This window comes from Emys orbicularis, chromosome 4, assembly GCF_028017835.1.
Source record: "Emys orbicularis isolate rEmyOrb1 chromosome 4, rEmyOrb1.hap1, whole genome shotgun sequence".
Classification (NCBI taxonomy): Eukaryota; Metazoa; Chordata; order Testudines; family Emydidae; genus Emys; species Emys orbicularis.
Genome location: NC_088686.1, coordinates 155,756,846 through 155,772,852, shown reverse-complemented (window position 1 = coordinate 155,772,852; position 16,007 = coordinate 155,756,846). Strand labels below are relative to the sequence as shown.

Sequence of the window (16,007 nt, the reverse complement as noted above, 5' to 3'; positions counted from 1 at the left end):
AGCTCCCCTCCCCCCCGCTCTAACCCACTCAACCCCACTCCCCTCCCAGAGCTGGGATAGATAACCCATAAGTCCAGGTTCCCAGCCTCCCGTGCTGCAACCCACTTCCCCTCCCAAAGTGCCTATAAAACACACTGCCAATTTGATAAGGATTTTGAAATATATATGATTTATTGAGGTTTTACGTCAAAGAAAACATTATCAGTTAACCAGGAGTACAGTCAATACAAGAAAACCACAGACAGGGAGGAGAGAATCTAGGTTCCTTCCCCCTCCAAACATGACACAATGAAACTTTATTCCAACATAATGACTCAAGTATGTGTTTAAATTGTTGGTTTCTATTCATGGACCAGCAAACAGTATATCAGAACTAGCTAAAGTGAATCTCTTACATTACTGTAAGCATTGTCTTTAGGCCTTTGATTTGTGTTGCCAACAGCTATGGGTATAGTTTGGCCAATGACCAGAACATCTGTTTGGGTTACATTTAAATTCACAAAACTAAAACCCACTAGGCTGAAATTCACAAAACAGAATTAGGACGATCCAAGACTATAGCCCAGTATTACTAGAATAAACAATATGATCCTTTACTACGTGACCACTCAACAATGGCCCATTTGAGCATAGCACTCGGCCAAACAACACCGGACAGTACATAACACCAGGGATATGCATCTTTTTTCCATCATAGCCTCAGATGCAAGGAGGTAGTAATTTGAGTCACTGTCTATTGACCCTAAATAACATCATAATTCATCCACATAGTGTACTGAATGCCCTCTAGTGGTAGGTCTACTTACAGTACTAATACTTATATCGCGCTTATAAATATTAACTAATAAAAACTCAGCTCAGTAGTGTTATCACCCTATTTAAGAGTGGGGAAACTGAGAGCGAGGAAATTACTTGCCCCCTTATGGTCAGCAGCAGAGACAGAAATAGAATCCAGGCGTCCTGAGTCCCAGTCCTCTCTACTCTAACTAGACCACACACTCCACCCTTAGAGGACAAGAGACACCAGGAATACTGGCTCTCAATTCTCCTTTTAAGGCTTGTCTATATGGGGAAACTGACCAGAATCTATGTGGAATAAGCTCCCCAGGTGGCCACTCTACTCTGGAATAATTAGTGAGCTTCTGAAGGGAACCACTTAGGACTTGGCTACACTTGCGAGTTAGAGCACATTAAAGCAGCCCCGGGCGCCCTAGCTCATTACCCGTCCACACTGGCAAGGCACGTAGAGCGCTCTGACTCCGCAGTTAGAGTGCTCCTGGTACTCCACCTCGGTGAGTGGAGTAATGTTTGATGTGCCTTGGCTACAACGCCCGGGCGACAGTGTGAACGGGGTGTTGCATTACTGCACTCTGATCGGCCTCCGGAAACACCCCATAATCCCCTTAAGTCAAGTGGCCACTCTTGTCATTGTTTTGGAATCACTGCAGGAATGCGGATATGCCCTTTCAAATCTCCGTTTCTGACAGCTGGCTGCTTATCTGCTCCGAGACAAAGCAACCATTACTGTGGAATGCTGTGAGAGAGAGAGGTGGGGGGAAAGAGGGGTCTGCTGCTGTCTGAACTTACAAGACAACATGCTGACATACTCTCCGCCCTCCAAAACCCCACTCTCTCGCCCCCCACATACACACAACACACTCCCTGTCACACTCCACTCCACCCCCACCATTTGAAAAGCACGTTGCAGTCACTTAGATGCTGGGATAGCTGCCCATAATGCACCACTCCCAGTGCCGCTGCAAGTGCCGCAAATGTGACCACGCCAGTGCGCTTGAAGCTGTCAGTGTGGACAGACTGCAGCGCTTTCCCTACTGCGCTCACCGAAGGCTGGTTTAACTCAAAGCGCTCTACATCTGCAAGTGTAGCATGCCCTTACTCTAGAATCAAATCCCTCTTCTCTCAGAACAGAGAACCCACATAGGGAGCTACTGCAGTCAATTTGCCAATGCAGATAAGCACTTAGACTCCTCCTCTCTTCTGCTGCAATGGATGGACCCTGTTACAATGACTTGGTGCAATGAGGTTAATACTGAGGTGGGAAGTTTAGACTTTAATTCCCCCCTCACCTTCCTGCAACTACTTATACGTCTCAAGCTCAGCACGCTATCAGTGCAGGGTTAGTATTTTACCAATACACACAAACACACAACGAGCGCATACAAACCAATATAACACAGCCAAGAGACCGAGAACACTGCCTTTGGAAATGTTGAGAGTCTACAGTCTGTTAGTCGCTATAATGGAAGGGTTCTCAACTGTATAAAGTGAAGCCTACTCTAAAGATCTTTTATCTAGTGTGACAATAACTAGTGTGTAGGCTCCCAGCCCGGGAGCTCTGACCCCACCAGGGGAGTCATGAACAGGTGTGTGACCACCATGCCCTAGATTGGAGGGGAATCCCAGGGCAGTTTTGCTGTGGGAAGGGTTCCAACACACTGAATTAGTATCTCTCAGGCTGGGAGCACCTTGCCTCAGCTAGATTTGAACCACTAACCTGGAGGTTAGCTCTGGTGATGTCCTGGTAGCTTAAACCAAGGCTCACCATAACATCAGTTTTCAGCTACTCCCAACCTCCTTCCCCCACACAAATTCCCAAATACTCCATCACAGCTGGGAACGGAATTCATTAGTGCTGACTCTTGGCGGCCCCGCCTTGCACTAACCCACTAGACCCCACTCCCCCCTCCCCCCCCCCCAAGAACTCTAGGTAGAACCCAGGAGTCCTGACTGCCAGCCCACCTGCTCTACCCCCAGACCTCAATCCCCTCCCAGATCCAGGAAGAGAACCCAGGAGTCCTGCCCCCACCTGCTCTAACCACTAAATTCCACTCCCCTTCCAGAGCCAGGGATTGAACCCAGCAGTCCTGACTCTCAGCCTCCCCTCCACCCCCCCCACACTAGACCCCACTCCCGGAGCTGCAGGAAATCTGGACAGAGAATTCCCGTGCTCCAAGACAGGAGGCCCAAGGAATTCACGTACTTTAAGTCAGGAGGACGTTGACCCCACCCAGGGTCAGGACAGCCACCGGCTCCTCCCCCTGGTGCAGCTGCTGGTGGCGAGTGAACTGCTGCTTGTAGCGGAAGCTCTTCCCACAGGCGCTGCAGCCGTAGGGCTTCTCCCCGGTGTGGATGCGCCGGTGTTTGACCAGCTTGGAGTTGACGTAGAAGCCGCGCCCGCAGTCGGAGCAGCGGAAAGGTTTCTCGCCAGTGTGGATGCGCTGGTGCTCGATGAGGGTGGAGCTCTGGCTGAAGCGCTTGCCGCACTCCGTGCACTCGTAGGGCCGCTCCCCGGTGTGGGTGCGGTGGTGGGACACCAGGTGGGTCTTCTTCTTGAAGCGCTTGCCGCACTCCCCGCAGGCAAAGGGCTTCTCCCCGGTGTGGGTGCGCTCGTGCTTGATGAGGTTGGAGCTGAGGCTGAAGCGCTTGCCGCACTCCCTGCAGCCGTAGGGTTTCTCGCCTGTGTGGGTGCGCAGGTGCTTCACCAGGTTGGAGGTGCGGCTGAAGCTCTTGCCGCACTCGGGGCAGTGGAAAGGGGTCTCCCCGGTGTGGGTGCGCTGGTGCTCGGTCAGGGCGGAGCTGCGGCTGAAGCTGCGCTGGCACTCGGGGCAGGTGAAAGGCTTCTCGCCCGTGTGCGTGCGCTGGTGGCCCAGCAGAGTGGAGCTCTGGCTGAAGCGCTTGCCACACTGGCCGCAGACGAAGGGGCGCTCGCCCGTATGGATCCGCATGTGCTCGATCAGCACTGAGCTCTGGCCGAAGCTCTTCTCGCACTCCGTGCACCGGTAGGGCTTGTCCGCTGGCCGCCGGGCGGAAGGGCGGGGAGGTTCCAGGATGCCCAGAAGGTTGATGAAGCCCGGCTCGGAGCAAGCGTGTTTAATCCGTCTCCTCCTTGGAGGGTCTCTCTGCTGGTTTCCCGGGACATGGACACTGGAGGACGTCCCACGTGGCTCTGCTTTACTTGTTGTCCCGACAGCTGCCAGGAGAAGAAGGATTAATAGATTATCAGGATAGAAGGGACCACTGTGATTGTGTCTTCTGACGGCCAGCAAAGCGCTGGATTGTCAACTCTTTGGGGCAGGTACTCTCTGTCTGCTCCCTGTCTTTACAGCATCCAGCACAATGGCTGCTAAGCCCTACTGTAATACACCTACTACATAATGTACTGCACCTTGCACAGGGGGACCCTGACCCATGACTGGGCTCATAGAGGCTATCGTAATACACCTAATGAATCATCACCATCGGTGATCCCTCGATTGGAGGTTGATCTACGTAACCTGCTCAGCGGCTGGGGAAAGGAATTCCTACCCTGCAGCAGGGAGAAAGGGGATGGCAAAGGATGTAAAAGACCCTAATCAACAGGGACCGAATCCTTGACAGACCTTTCCCCCGAGGGGAGAGGAGAGGCTGGTTCTGCCCCAACATCCCATCTGAGCCCTGGGGGGGTGGGGCAGGGAATGGGGGTCCTCAGGACAGGCAGGAGCCTACCATAAGGTCCCGAGCCAGACAAAGGGGAAGGGGGAAGCCCTGCTGGGGTCCCAGCTGTTCCCTCCTCCCCCGGACCCTGCGAGCCGGTGTCACTGATTCATCACCTGGGAGCTCCCTTTCGGCAGAGCCCCGCCCAGCCGGGCCCCGCGGCTCGGCCCCGCGCTCCATGTGGGCGACCGGGGCAGGCGCTGGGAATCCCGCTCAGCGGGCGGGACCAGGCTCCAGCCGGGGCTCCCTGCAGAGACCGGTCCATCGGCTCAGCCCAGCATTCCAGGGGGAACCCGGTGATGATGTCATCGCCCCCGGGTCACGTGATGAAGGGGAAGGGGGGGAGCAGCTGTTGCTAGGAGACCAAGGGAGACAGACAGGACTAGAGGGCCTCACTGCTTTTGGTTCCTGCAGGATACACTGTTATTAATAAAGATGAGCTGTTGCCCCATTGTCATCTGGTATCCCAGCATGCACCATTCTCTCTTAACCCCCCCCCCCCCCCAATGTTCCCTCCTCTCTGTTACCCTTCACAGCATGATCTGCCCCTTATCACCACCTCCCAAAGCTGGCAGGGGAACTCATGTATCCTAGCTCCCCCCTTCTTTAGTTGTGAGACCCCACTCCCCTCCCAGAGCTGGGACGAGAACCCAGGAGTCCTGGCTCCCAGCCCCCACCCTGCTCTAACCCACCAGAGCCCACTCCCTTCCCAGAGCTGAGAACAGAACCCAGGACTCCAGACTCACCCCAGCTCTAATCACTAGGCACCACTCTCCCAGGGTGCACCACTTTCACAGCGCACTGCAAGACAAAGCTGACATTTCAGGGACTTTCACATTTATTTTCAGTGACAGTCTACTGATGTTTTACAAGAAAGAAAGAAAACAGCAGCAGTTAAGCAGGAATACGGTCAGTACAAAACCACCAGAGACACAAGAGTGGAGAACCTGAGTTATGTCTGCCAACACAAAACGACACAGTAACATTTGATTTAATGAATGGATTCAAGAGCATCTCTGACATAGGAGTCCGATGCACAGAGAGATTAGCCCTAGTAGTATTGACAGTTAAAGCTAAATCTCCTGTGTTATCATAAGCATCTCAAGTGGTTTTGGAGTTAGATTGATTCATATAGTGGATGTTTCATGTATGTAGTGTTGTCAGCTCTTGTGATTTTATCGCAAGTCACACAATACTTGTTGTTTTTCTTAGCATCTCAACTCCTGAACTTATCTGACTATGTAAAAAATCTCAGGCTTCATTCCAAAAAATAAGTTTCTAGCCTTTGTGGTTACAGAGAAAAGTGTGAAAAGGTGGCCTCTAAAGGCTCAAAGAAGGCAAAGAAAAAGAACCACAAATTTCTCATGTTTTAAAAAAGTCATGAGTTTTTAAGCCTATCTTTTGGGGGATGGAGGACACGGATTCATGGACTTTGAACACTTAGGGTTGGCAGTACTGCATGTGCAATCTGGCTAGCCAACAAGAAGTCAGCATAGTTTACATTAAAATTCACAAAAAGAAAATCTGTTACATTTACATTTACAAAACAGAACTGGACAGAATGACCCAGACTGATGTGGTCAGGTAAGAGCCCCCTATTTATCAAATTAAACAATATGATCCTTTATTACATAATCACTCAACACTGGGTCATTTCCCATGGCATCCTGCTAAATGACACTATGTGCTAAATCATTACCACAATGGATATGCAATGTTTCCCCGCTTTAATATCAGGTTGCCATTTGTGTCACTGCCTATGGACCCTAAGTAATGTAGCAATTTGTCCATCTAGTGTTTGGAATGTCCTCTAATCATAGGTCTATTTACAGTACTCTTTAGTTTAGGAAATGCGTGTTGGACTGTACTACCCAGAATATTTAGTGAGGAACTGGATGTTCCTGTGTTTTGAGAACGAAATATAAAGAACTGTGCATTGCATGGATCAAATCGCAAGGTCTCTGCGTCTGATTCTGCTCTCACTTACACAGGTGTAAATCAGGAATAACTCAGTTGAGATATGTCCTCTGAAGTCACACTGCAAGTCAGTAACAGAACTGGAAATACAACATAGGAATCTTGATCCTGCTACCCCTAGCTCTAACCACCAGACTCTATTCCCTTCCCAGAGCTAGAAATAGAATCCAGGGATCCTGATTTCCAATTCTCCCTCCTTCCCCTCACACTGTAACCACTAGATCCCACTCCTCTCATCGAGCTGAGATCAGAACCCAGGAATCGTGATATCCAGTCCTCTGCTCAGACCACCCCTCTTTTCCATCATATTAACGGAAGGACCCTATTCTAGTGTCTATTCATAATGAGTAGAGTTAATACTCAGGATCAAAAGCTTTGCTTTGAATTTCAACCTGGCTTTTGTGTGAGAATTAAAATCTCAGCTGTAACATTATCTCAAAGTAGGGCTGTAAAAACACATAAGAACTAGTCTATATGGCAATGTAACACCACAATCAAGCGCCTAAGAATGCTGTCTTTATAACCATTAAGAGTCTAATATAGTAATCCCTCTTAATACGGGGGTTTGCAACCATATACAGTAAAGCCTACACTAAGAGTCACCTCCTGTCTACCTACCTACCTACCTTTGCGATCATCACTCCAGAATCACAGGGCTAACTCCTGTCAGAAGCAACCTCTTTGAATTATCCCTAGTTTACATTTTGCTTTATTAAAAATAATATTGAGTTTATATTTGGGTGTGAATTTAATCCCAGGGAAAGGTGACCTGGGAGACTGGATTCTCTAGGCACGTTCACAGGAGCCTGGGAAGTGTGAGATGGAGCTTGCCCAATACACGCACCCTGTGCCCCTCCCACCCTGCCCTGGAGACTGGATCCTCTGTGTACTCTCAGAACAGGTTCAACCCTGCCTTGAAGAGATGTCTTGGGGACGGAGAACAAGAAGGGAGCTCAGTCCCTGTGGTCCATTTAGTCCTCAGCCTTAGCTAAGGATTAGTGCTGGTGATTAAGGGATGTGGATGCTCGCCTGCTGGGAAGCAGACTGAGGCTCAACAGACTCGTTTCATACAAGGGGTCACCGGAATGCTAACTGCAACTGTCCTAGGCTGATTTGCATTAGTGACCTACAGGCTGAAGGTCCAGGAGGCAACTGAGATTCTGCAGTCGCTGAAGAGAGCCATTAGGTGACCTCAACATTCAGGCACTCCCCACTACAACTCTTCCCCCCCATTCAAATAGAGATTAATTCCCAAGCTTTACAGTAAAAAAAAGGAAAATAGAGAGACATCTGTCCAGATCAAATCCATCTCCCCATAGTTCACAGGCTCTCACACAGCATCAGCATCCTCTGCCCAGTCATGCACCACGTTCTTAGCCTTGGTGGGGGACAGAACCAGTGCAGTGTACAGGCAAAAACCTTTCTACTTGCTCCATCTTGGCAGGTGCCTGTGGGTTTGTCCAAAAAAATAGAATCACAGAACCACAGGGTTGGAAGGGACCACAAGGGTCATCTAGTCTAACCATCTGAGACAGGAAGATGGTTTATTTCCCCCAATGGCTGATGTCTAGAAGACAAGAGGACACTTGTCTTAACAAATCACTCCATCCAATTTCCCAGGAGAAGCCATGAGTCTCCTGGCCTCTCCTGAGCTCCTGGGGATCCCAGTCCGAGCTGGAATCTGAAACGCTCCTTCTGCCCTCTGGCACCTCTGCCTCGCTCCCCACAGCTTTGTGAGCCGTGGCCACATCCTGCTCCAGCCCCACGTTTGGATGAAACAAGATGAAATGGAGGGCACCAGACCGAAGCTCTTGGCATATCCCCCCAAATGGGTAGCACAGGGACACACAACGCCTTTGTGCCTCATATTACGATACTGCCTCCGTAAGGGGCAACGGTGAATTCGGCCCCTTTTCAGGCTTTAGCCTTACTGCCAACAACGGAGCTACTTCGTGCCAATGTAATGGCGATTTTGTGGCAGACACACCCATCCTGCTAAGAACAAGACTGAGACCCAGTCAACTCGTTCCATGTAAGGGACTCCTACACCATCAAATGGTGATGGCTTCAGGCCATGCTACCTACTCAACGTCCCCACCTCTTGCAATAACTAGAATGTCCATTTCACTGGGGGGGGTTTCCACTCAATCTCTGATCTTCCAGACATTTGCTCCGTTTGCAGTGGCATTAGGCCTCAGATGCCTGTCCAGATCCTGTAAGAGCGGAGGCTGCCAGCTCAAGGACTTGCTGTCCACAGTCTAAGGGTTTGTCTACACGAACATTTAGTTTGTGGCAAGCTGGGTTGTGAATCGACGCCACACTAGCTTGCTGCAGACTAAATGTTGGCAGAAAGTCTTCTTTGAAATTGAACTAGATCAAAGTGCATTAATGAACTATTAATACGTGTCAGTAAGGTCCACAGGGACAGCTAGTCAGTGGCAGGCTAGCACAGAGTAGACTGACACCCTGCTGCCGCAAACTAACTGTAGTCAAGACCTAAGAAACAACAGCCTTCCAAAGGACTTAGCCTGCTTTGCGGGATTTCCTCCGCTGTATTGACAGGGAATGGCAATAGAAAGTGACATTGTTAACCTGTGGAATTCCCTGCAGCAGGATATTATGGAGGCAAGTATCTCACTAAATCATTAAAAAAAAAAGGATTTGATGTTTGTAGGAATAAGAATAGCACCTGCAGTGACAATGGACAGGATAAACACTGAAATGTCAAGGACATTTGACCCTCATGATCCATCATGGAAGCCGAGAGCCAGTTGCAGTCCGGAAGGAACTGCTTTCTCCCTCAATGGTACACAGCACAGTGAAGTGCATTCAACATTTCCTTAGCAGCATCTAGCATTGGCCACTCTTGGAGGTAGGATACTGGACCAGATGGACCATTAGTCTGAACTGGTGCTGCAGGGATGGGCGTGGGAGATATTGGGCTAGATGGGCCCATTAGTCTGATCCAACATGGCAAGGAGTAGGGGGAATATTGGGCTAGACAGTCCCATTGGGCTGACCTGGGGCAGCAGGGAGCTGAATGGGAAACTTTCAGATATTCTGATCCACCGGGAAAGGGGGATGATACTGACTAGACAGACCTATTGATCTGATCTGGGGAAGCAGGGAAGAAGGCGTATCAAGTTAGATGGGCCCATTAGTCTGATGTGGAATAGCAAGGAGTGGGGATACAGGGTTAGATGTAGCAAAGCAGGAGAAGGAATACCACGTCGGTCTGCGCTGGAGTGGCAGGGAGTGTTGGGGGAAGAATGCGGAGCTAGACGAGCCCATCAGGAATTCCCATATTCTTAAAACAGGAATCAGAGAAACTCCAGCTGCAAGTGAATCAGAGCTGGGCCAAACAGCTTGGAGAAACACACGTCAATTCCAGCTCTTCCTAACAGAGCTCAACCACACGCTGACTCTAGTCCTTGATCCCCCTCATCCCCGGGGTGGGAGCTTGCCCACTTTAAACAGTCTCCGTGATCTGTATGAGTGGGGCTGCCGCAGCCCACGGTCCCAGGGTCAGGACGGCCACTGGCTCCTCCCCGTCCCCCTGGTGCAGCTTCTGGTGGCGGGTGAACTGGGGCTTGTAGCGGAAGCTCTTCCCACAGGCGCTGCAGCCGTAGGGCTTCTCCCCGGTGTGGATGCGTTGGTGCTTGATGAGGTTGGAGCTGACGCAGAAGCACTTCCCGCAGTCGGGGCAGCGGAAAGGCTTCTCGCCAGTGTGGATGCGCTGGTGCTCGATGAGGGTGGAGCTCTGGCTGAAGCGCTTGCCGCACTCCGTGCACTCGTAGGGCCGCTCCCCGGTGTGGGTGCGGTGGTGGGACACCAGGTGGGTCTTCTTCTTGAAGCGCTTGCCGCACTCCCCGCAGGCAAAGGGCTTCTCCCCGGTGTGGGTGCGCTCGTGCTTGATGAGGTTGGAGCTGAGGCTGAAGCGCTTGCCACACTCCCTGCAGCCGTAGGGTTTCTCGCCCGTGTGGGTGCGCAGGTGCTTCACCAGGTTGGAGGTGCGGCTGAAGCTCTTGCCGCACTCAGGACAGTGGAAAGGGGTCTCCCCGGTGTGGGTGCGCTGGTGCTCGGTCAGGGTGGAGCTGCGGCTGAAGCTGCGCTGGCACTCGGGGCAGGTGTAGGGCTTCTCGCCCGTGTGCGTGCGCTGGTGCTCGATGAGGGTAGAGCTGCGGCTGAAGCTCTTCTCGCACTCGCTGCAGGTGAAGGGGCGCTCGCCCGTGTGGATCCGCTGGTGCTCGATGAGATTTGAGCTCTGGCTGAAGCTCTTCTCGCACTCTGTGCACCGGTAGGGCTTATCTGCCGGGCGCCGGGGCTCCAGGATGCCCAGCAGGTTGATGAATCCCCTCTCACGGTGGGCAGACCGGCGACGCCTCATCTTCGGAGGGTTCACACGCAGCCTCCCTGGTCCACCCTGGCTCTGGCAGGCTGGAACAAGCCCCGAGACCGTCCCACACGGCTCCACTTCCTGCTGAGGATTCACCTCATCCTCACTTGCCACCCTGTCACCTGCCGAAAGAAGAAGAGAATTAAACCACAGCAGGCAAGTGTGGAAACCAGGACTCAAATCCATCCCTCCAGACTCTGGATTCTGCTCCAATGTCACTCAAGGAAAGGATGGGACAGGCTCCTACCAGGGATCAATCTAGATGGGTGCTGAAAGCCATCACTTTAAATTGCCACAGACCTTGGCCTGCTGTGAATTCCATTCCTACTTCCACTTGCCAACAGCCACTTTTAAGAATCATTGTGGAAAACCAAAGTGAACCTGCTATAGCATTCAGGGAATCATCTATTTAATGAATCCTTTGAAGTGGTTTTCTATACTCCACGCAGAATCTGGTGCTGCCATCTTTATTTCTTAACCAGCATTATGGGTGAGGCCCAAGAACTGGTTGAAGGCTCAGTTATATCTTCCGGATACATTTCTTCAGTGGCTTGTAAAACCTCTTCCCTTTTTGCTTCTGGTAAATGGTCAGGTGGCTGCTAAATGTCAACCTTGTGGTGGACCAGGGCAGTACAATCTAGATCTTTGTAGACTCAGAACAATTAGATTCCTAACCAGAAAGTCTCTTAGACCGTTCTGCTGTTAGTCATTAAAATGTACAGCACTGCATTGGAACAAGTTCAATAGAAACTCTGGGCAGGTCTACACTAGAGCCAGGATCAACACTCTGAGATCGATCCACCGGCTGTCCATTTAGTGGGTCTAGTAAAGACCCGCCAAATCGACTGCAGATCGCTCTCCAGTCGATCCCTGTACTCTACCCCGGACGAGAAGAGTAAGGCAAGTGATGGGAGATTTTCTCCCATCGACCCCCTGCGGTGTAGACCCCACAGTAACTCGACCTAAGGTACATAGCTGGAGTTGTGTAGCGTAGGTTGACTTACCACGGTAGTATAGACATAGCCTCTGGGAGCTCACCTTCACCCCTTTCGCCTCTCTAGTTTTTTTCCCCTATACCGGCATTTACTCGATCTATAGGTTCTCATTTTGCCACTGTGGGTCCCTTTTTGTACTATTTGCTGTTTGTCTGAAACATTCAGCAAATGAACAGAGATCCATTCCTGCTTCAGTTCCACAAGAACTATAGCAGCTAGAATTCCCCCTGGGTGTTAAAGCAGGTCTCACTACCCCCTATCTTCCCCTTGCTGGAAAGCTACCACCGCATGTGGCTGTTATTATGGTTTTACCCCCTGAAGGTAGGACAATTTGCTCCCAGCAAACCAGTTGTTTACAAACAATTTGTTTCACCTAGGCCACATCTTTCAAGGGAATTTCTACAGAATGAATCTGTAAGACAGCTTTCCTGGTATTTATTACAGTAATTAGCCATAATGAAATCCAAACCAACTGTCAGATCCTCCACTCTATTGGCTATCAACTTCTTGCTCAAATTCCCGAGGTCCAGTTTTCAAACCCAATTTTCCCTACTTTTGGACTGGTGCATGTTCCCCAGTCACTGTCTCCATTTGGGACCACGTAGCTGGTTCAGTTTTATATCCTCTATTCCGTAACATGGTTAACACGTCTGGTCTAATAACTGTTATCTCTGAGCCAATGTCCATTATTCTTATGCATTTCACAGATCTTATTACATATTCATATGAATATGTAACAGGATCATATTACATGTTCATACTCCCATTATTGTTGTTTAACTGCCCAGATCTTAGCAAATACTGTGGAGCTGATCCTTGTAGTTCCAAGCTTTCCCCCTTCATCTTGGTGCTTCTCATTTCCCAGTTTGGATGATGGATTTTCACTAAGTGTTTGTGACGCTCAGTTCCGGCTTGCCTTAAATTTACAACAATTCTTTTAGTGGATAATTTTTTTCACAAATACCAGTATTTAAATTAACTGTTACCCATCATTTTTGCATTATTACCAATTTCCATTGGTTTACAAACTGAATTGAACAACTTTTCCAATCACTCAAAAATGTCATGAACCAGATTAGAATCCTCTGTTCCAGCAGGCACATTAGACATAGAGCTGTACTTACAAAGCTCATGGGAAACATCTTCCTCTCTAGCGGCTGCTTCCTGGTCTCCTGCAAGGAAAGATTCAAGTTCTGTGGCAAATTCCACAGCCTCTCTGAGCCAGGGCCGCCCAGAGGAATCAGGGGGCCTGGAGTCTTCGGCGGCAGGGGGCCCCCGCCGCCAAATTGCCACTGAAGACCCGGCACTTTGGCGGCGGGTCCCGGGATGAAAGGACCCCCCACCGCCGGTCTTCAGGGCACTTCGGCGGCGGGTCCCGGAGCGGAAGGACCCCCCGCCGCCGAACTGCCGCCGAAGACCCGGAGCGGAAGAAGCTCCGGGGGGCCCGGGCCCCGCGAGAGTTTTCCGGGGCCCCCGGAGCGAGTGAAGGACCCCGCTCCAGGGGCCCCGAAAAACTCTCGTGGGGGCCCCTGCGGGGCCCGGGGCAAATTGCCCCACTTGCCCCCCTCTCTGGGCAGCCCTGCTCTGAGCATCCTTGGCCTTCTTTTGCTGATCTTGATCTGCAAGTCCAAGTCCAGCTGAGCATCTATACATCGGTCCATTGCTAATGTATCCTGGAAGGCCTCACTGGTATCTGGGTAAGCCAGGAACACAAATCTCTGCAAGTCCTTTGCCAGTTCAGGTGGAGTTTCTTCTTTCCCTCTTCTTCTAGCCCTTAGCTATGCCCTGGCCAGCTCAGATCGATGACTAGCCCCAAACCGGAAAACAAGGGCTTGTACCAAATCTGGATAACTCAGTCTCTTTTCTCGGGTAAGTTCTGCCACACCATCAGAGCGGGACCACTCAAGTCAGCTGCTAGAGACCCCCCTCTCAGTTCATCTCCCCAGACATTCATTGGAGCTAGGATGTTAAACTGAGCCAAATAACCCTCCCAGGGAGCTTTCCCTCAAAGATAGTGGGCTTTTGTATTACTTGACTGGGACAGACAGTCCAAACTCTCTGAGGGTTACAAATGTCTGGTCTTACCCAAGTTCTCTGGCTGGCCTGATTCCTTATCCAGGCAACTGACTTCCACTGTGGTCTGTGACCCTTTAAATTCCTTCTTTAGGAGATCTTTTAGCTCCTCAAGTCCTTGCTGTAGCTCATCTCTGTTAGCATGTTCCAAGCTGGCTATAACCTCCTTGGTCTCCTCTATTTCCTGGAAAACCTTTTGGTCTATGATAGTCAATTTGCTGGTCACCTCACTGACCTGTCTTGCCAGTCTGGAGTGGATGTTTTGTAGCTGGGCTTTGAAATTTGCCCGAATACGTTGTAACTGCTGTACCAACAAAGATACTATCTCCGAATGCAGGTCATTTCTCAGTCCTTTCTGGGAAACCTCTAGATGTTGCTTTAATTCCTTTTGAGAAGGCTCCAGCTCCTGTTTTAGGTCTTGTTTTAATTCCTTCTAGCCATCTTTGATTTCTGCAAGCACCTCCATTATCTGTTCCAGCTTGGTTTAACAGGAATACAACTCTCGGTTTCTCTCCTGGAAAATCCATCTCACCTTCACACCAGTTTGGCCCCTTTGGCCTGACCAGATAGACAATATTCAAGGTTTTGCCAGGTTTCAGAGTAGCAGCCGTGTTAGTCTGTATCCGCAAAAAGAACAGGAGTACTTGTGGCACCTTAGAGATTAACAAATTTATTTGAGCATAAGCTTTTGTGGGCTAAAACCCACTTCATCGGATGCATGTTTTGCCAGGTTGTTTCCATTAGGAGAAGAAATTGATCATATGAGTCAGGTATATTCTTTGGTTCAATCCACTTTGTTTACAAAGAATACACACAAAGGCTTGTTTCCCTGAACACAGTAGAAAAAACAACAACAATAGGCACTTTCCTTGCTCACTACTTCCAAGTCTGCTCCTCTAGTCCATTCAGTGTCATGCATATAACTTCTTCTGTCCCTGTCAGCTGGCTTTCCATCTCTCTCTCACAGACAGAGCTAGCCAAACAAACCCCTGGCCACTGCGTTTGCCACCAATCCCAGGGAAACCGCCCAGACCACAAGGCTCAGCCCTGCTCAGGCTTCTCCATGCGGTCCAGTGCATGCAAAATTCATTATTTATTTTCTTAATTTAATTAATTTTAAATGGAGTTTTAAAAAGAATGCATTAACTATGGAAAGAAATAATTTAATCCCCGAGTTGTTTGTTTAATTCCACTTTTTTCAGTGTGGGAAGTAAGACTGCAGGCTGTGGTAGGTGGGTAAAGGCAGCTGTAGCTTTTGGGGAGTCAGGTACAGTGGAATAAGAACACTAGCTGGATGTTTCTGTTAAAATGATCAGCAGTGAAATAGTGAACAGTCTGAATATTTAAATTGCCATTGTTAGGTTTCAGAGTCAATACCCCTTTGCAATGAATGGGGCAATTCACAAACACACAATTGTTTCACGTTGTCGGCAGGGTCAGGTAGACATCACTGCATCAATATAATGGGTTTGCTTTTAAGAATTTCTTTGCAAGCGTACGAGTGAAACAAAAATTGGAATTTGAAGCATGATTTTGTGTCAATGTGTGGATGCCATGGCAAAGTAATATACAGGGGCCTATGCTGTGAGTGCCAGGAGGCTAGGACACCTGCTTGGATGATACTGAATGAGATGAGATGAGAAAAAAACAGAACCGGGGAGGCACCCAGTGGCTTTGCTGGGATCCCAGCTTTCCTTTTCACTCCTGGGAAATCTCTGAGCCAATGTCACTCATTCCTCACCTGTGGGTGTGTCTCTCTGGATCTCCCTTTCCTCGGAGCCCTGGATATCCAGGATGCACGGCTCTTCCTCTTGCTCCATCCAGGAGATCACAGGAAGTTTGAAGATTGGAAATCCTGCTTGTGGGGAAGAAAATAGGTTAAATCAACGTCCATCGAAAGCTGTACAAGAAAGGAAACAAGCTCCACCAGAATAAGGACTTTAATACTGGCATAATTTCATTTACCCTAGAGGATATACGGCTATAATTATTTCAGTAAAAAAAACCCAAAACACACACCACAAACCACAATAGTTACATCAGTACAAAATCTGTATGTAGGCTAGGCTTTA

General features: G+C 49.7%; 1 protein-coding gene across 1 annotated transcript; it reads right to left on the bottom strand.

Annotated features, from left to right (window-relative positions):
- Positions 1–3,002: 3,002 nt before the first annotated feature.
- On the bottom strand, positions 3,003–15,755 carry LOC135877965 (zinc finger protein 271-like). The gene is made up of 4 exons (XM_065403486.1): positions 15,677–15,755; positions 9,947–10,989; positions 9,573–9,585; positions 3,003–3,991 (listed from the first exon to the last, which is right to left on the bottom strand). The coding sequence occupies exons 1-4, from the start codon at positions 15,753–15,755 to the stop codon at positions 3,003–3,005; spliced, it is 2,124 nt and encodes a 707-aa protein (XP_065259558.1).
- Between the last annotated feature and the right edge of the window lie 252 nt (positions 15,756–16,007).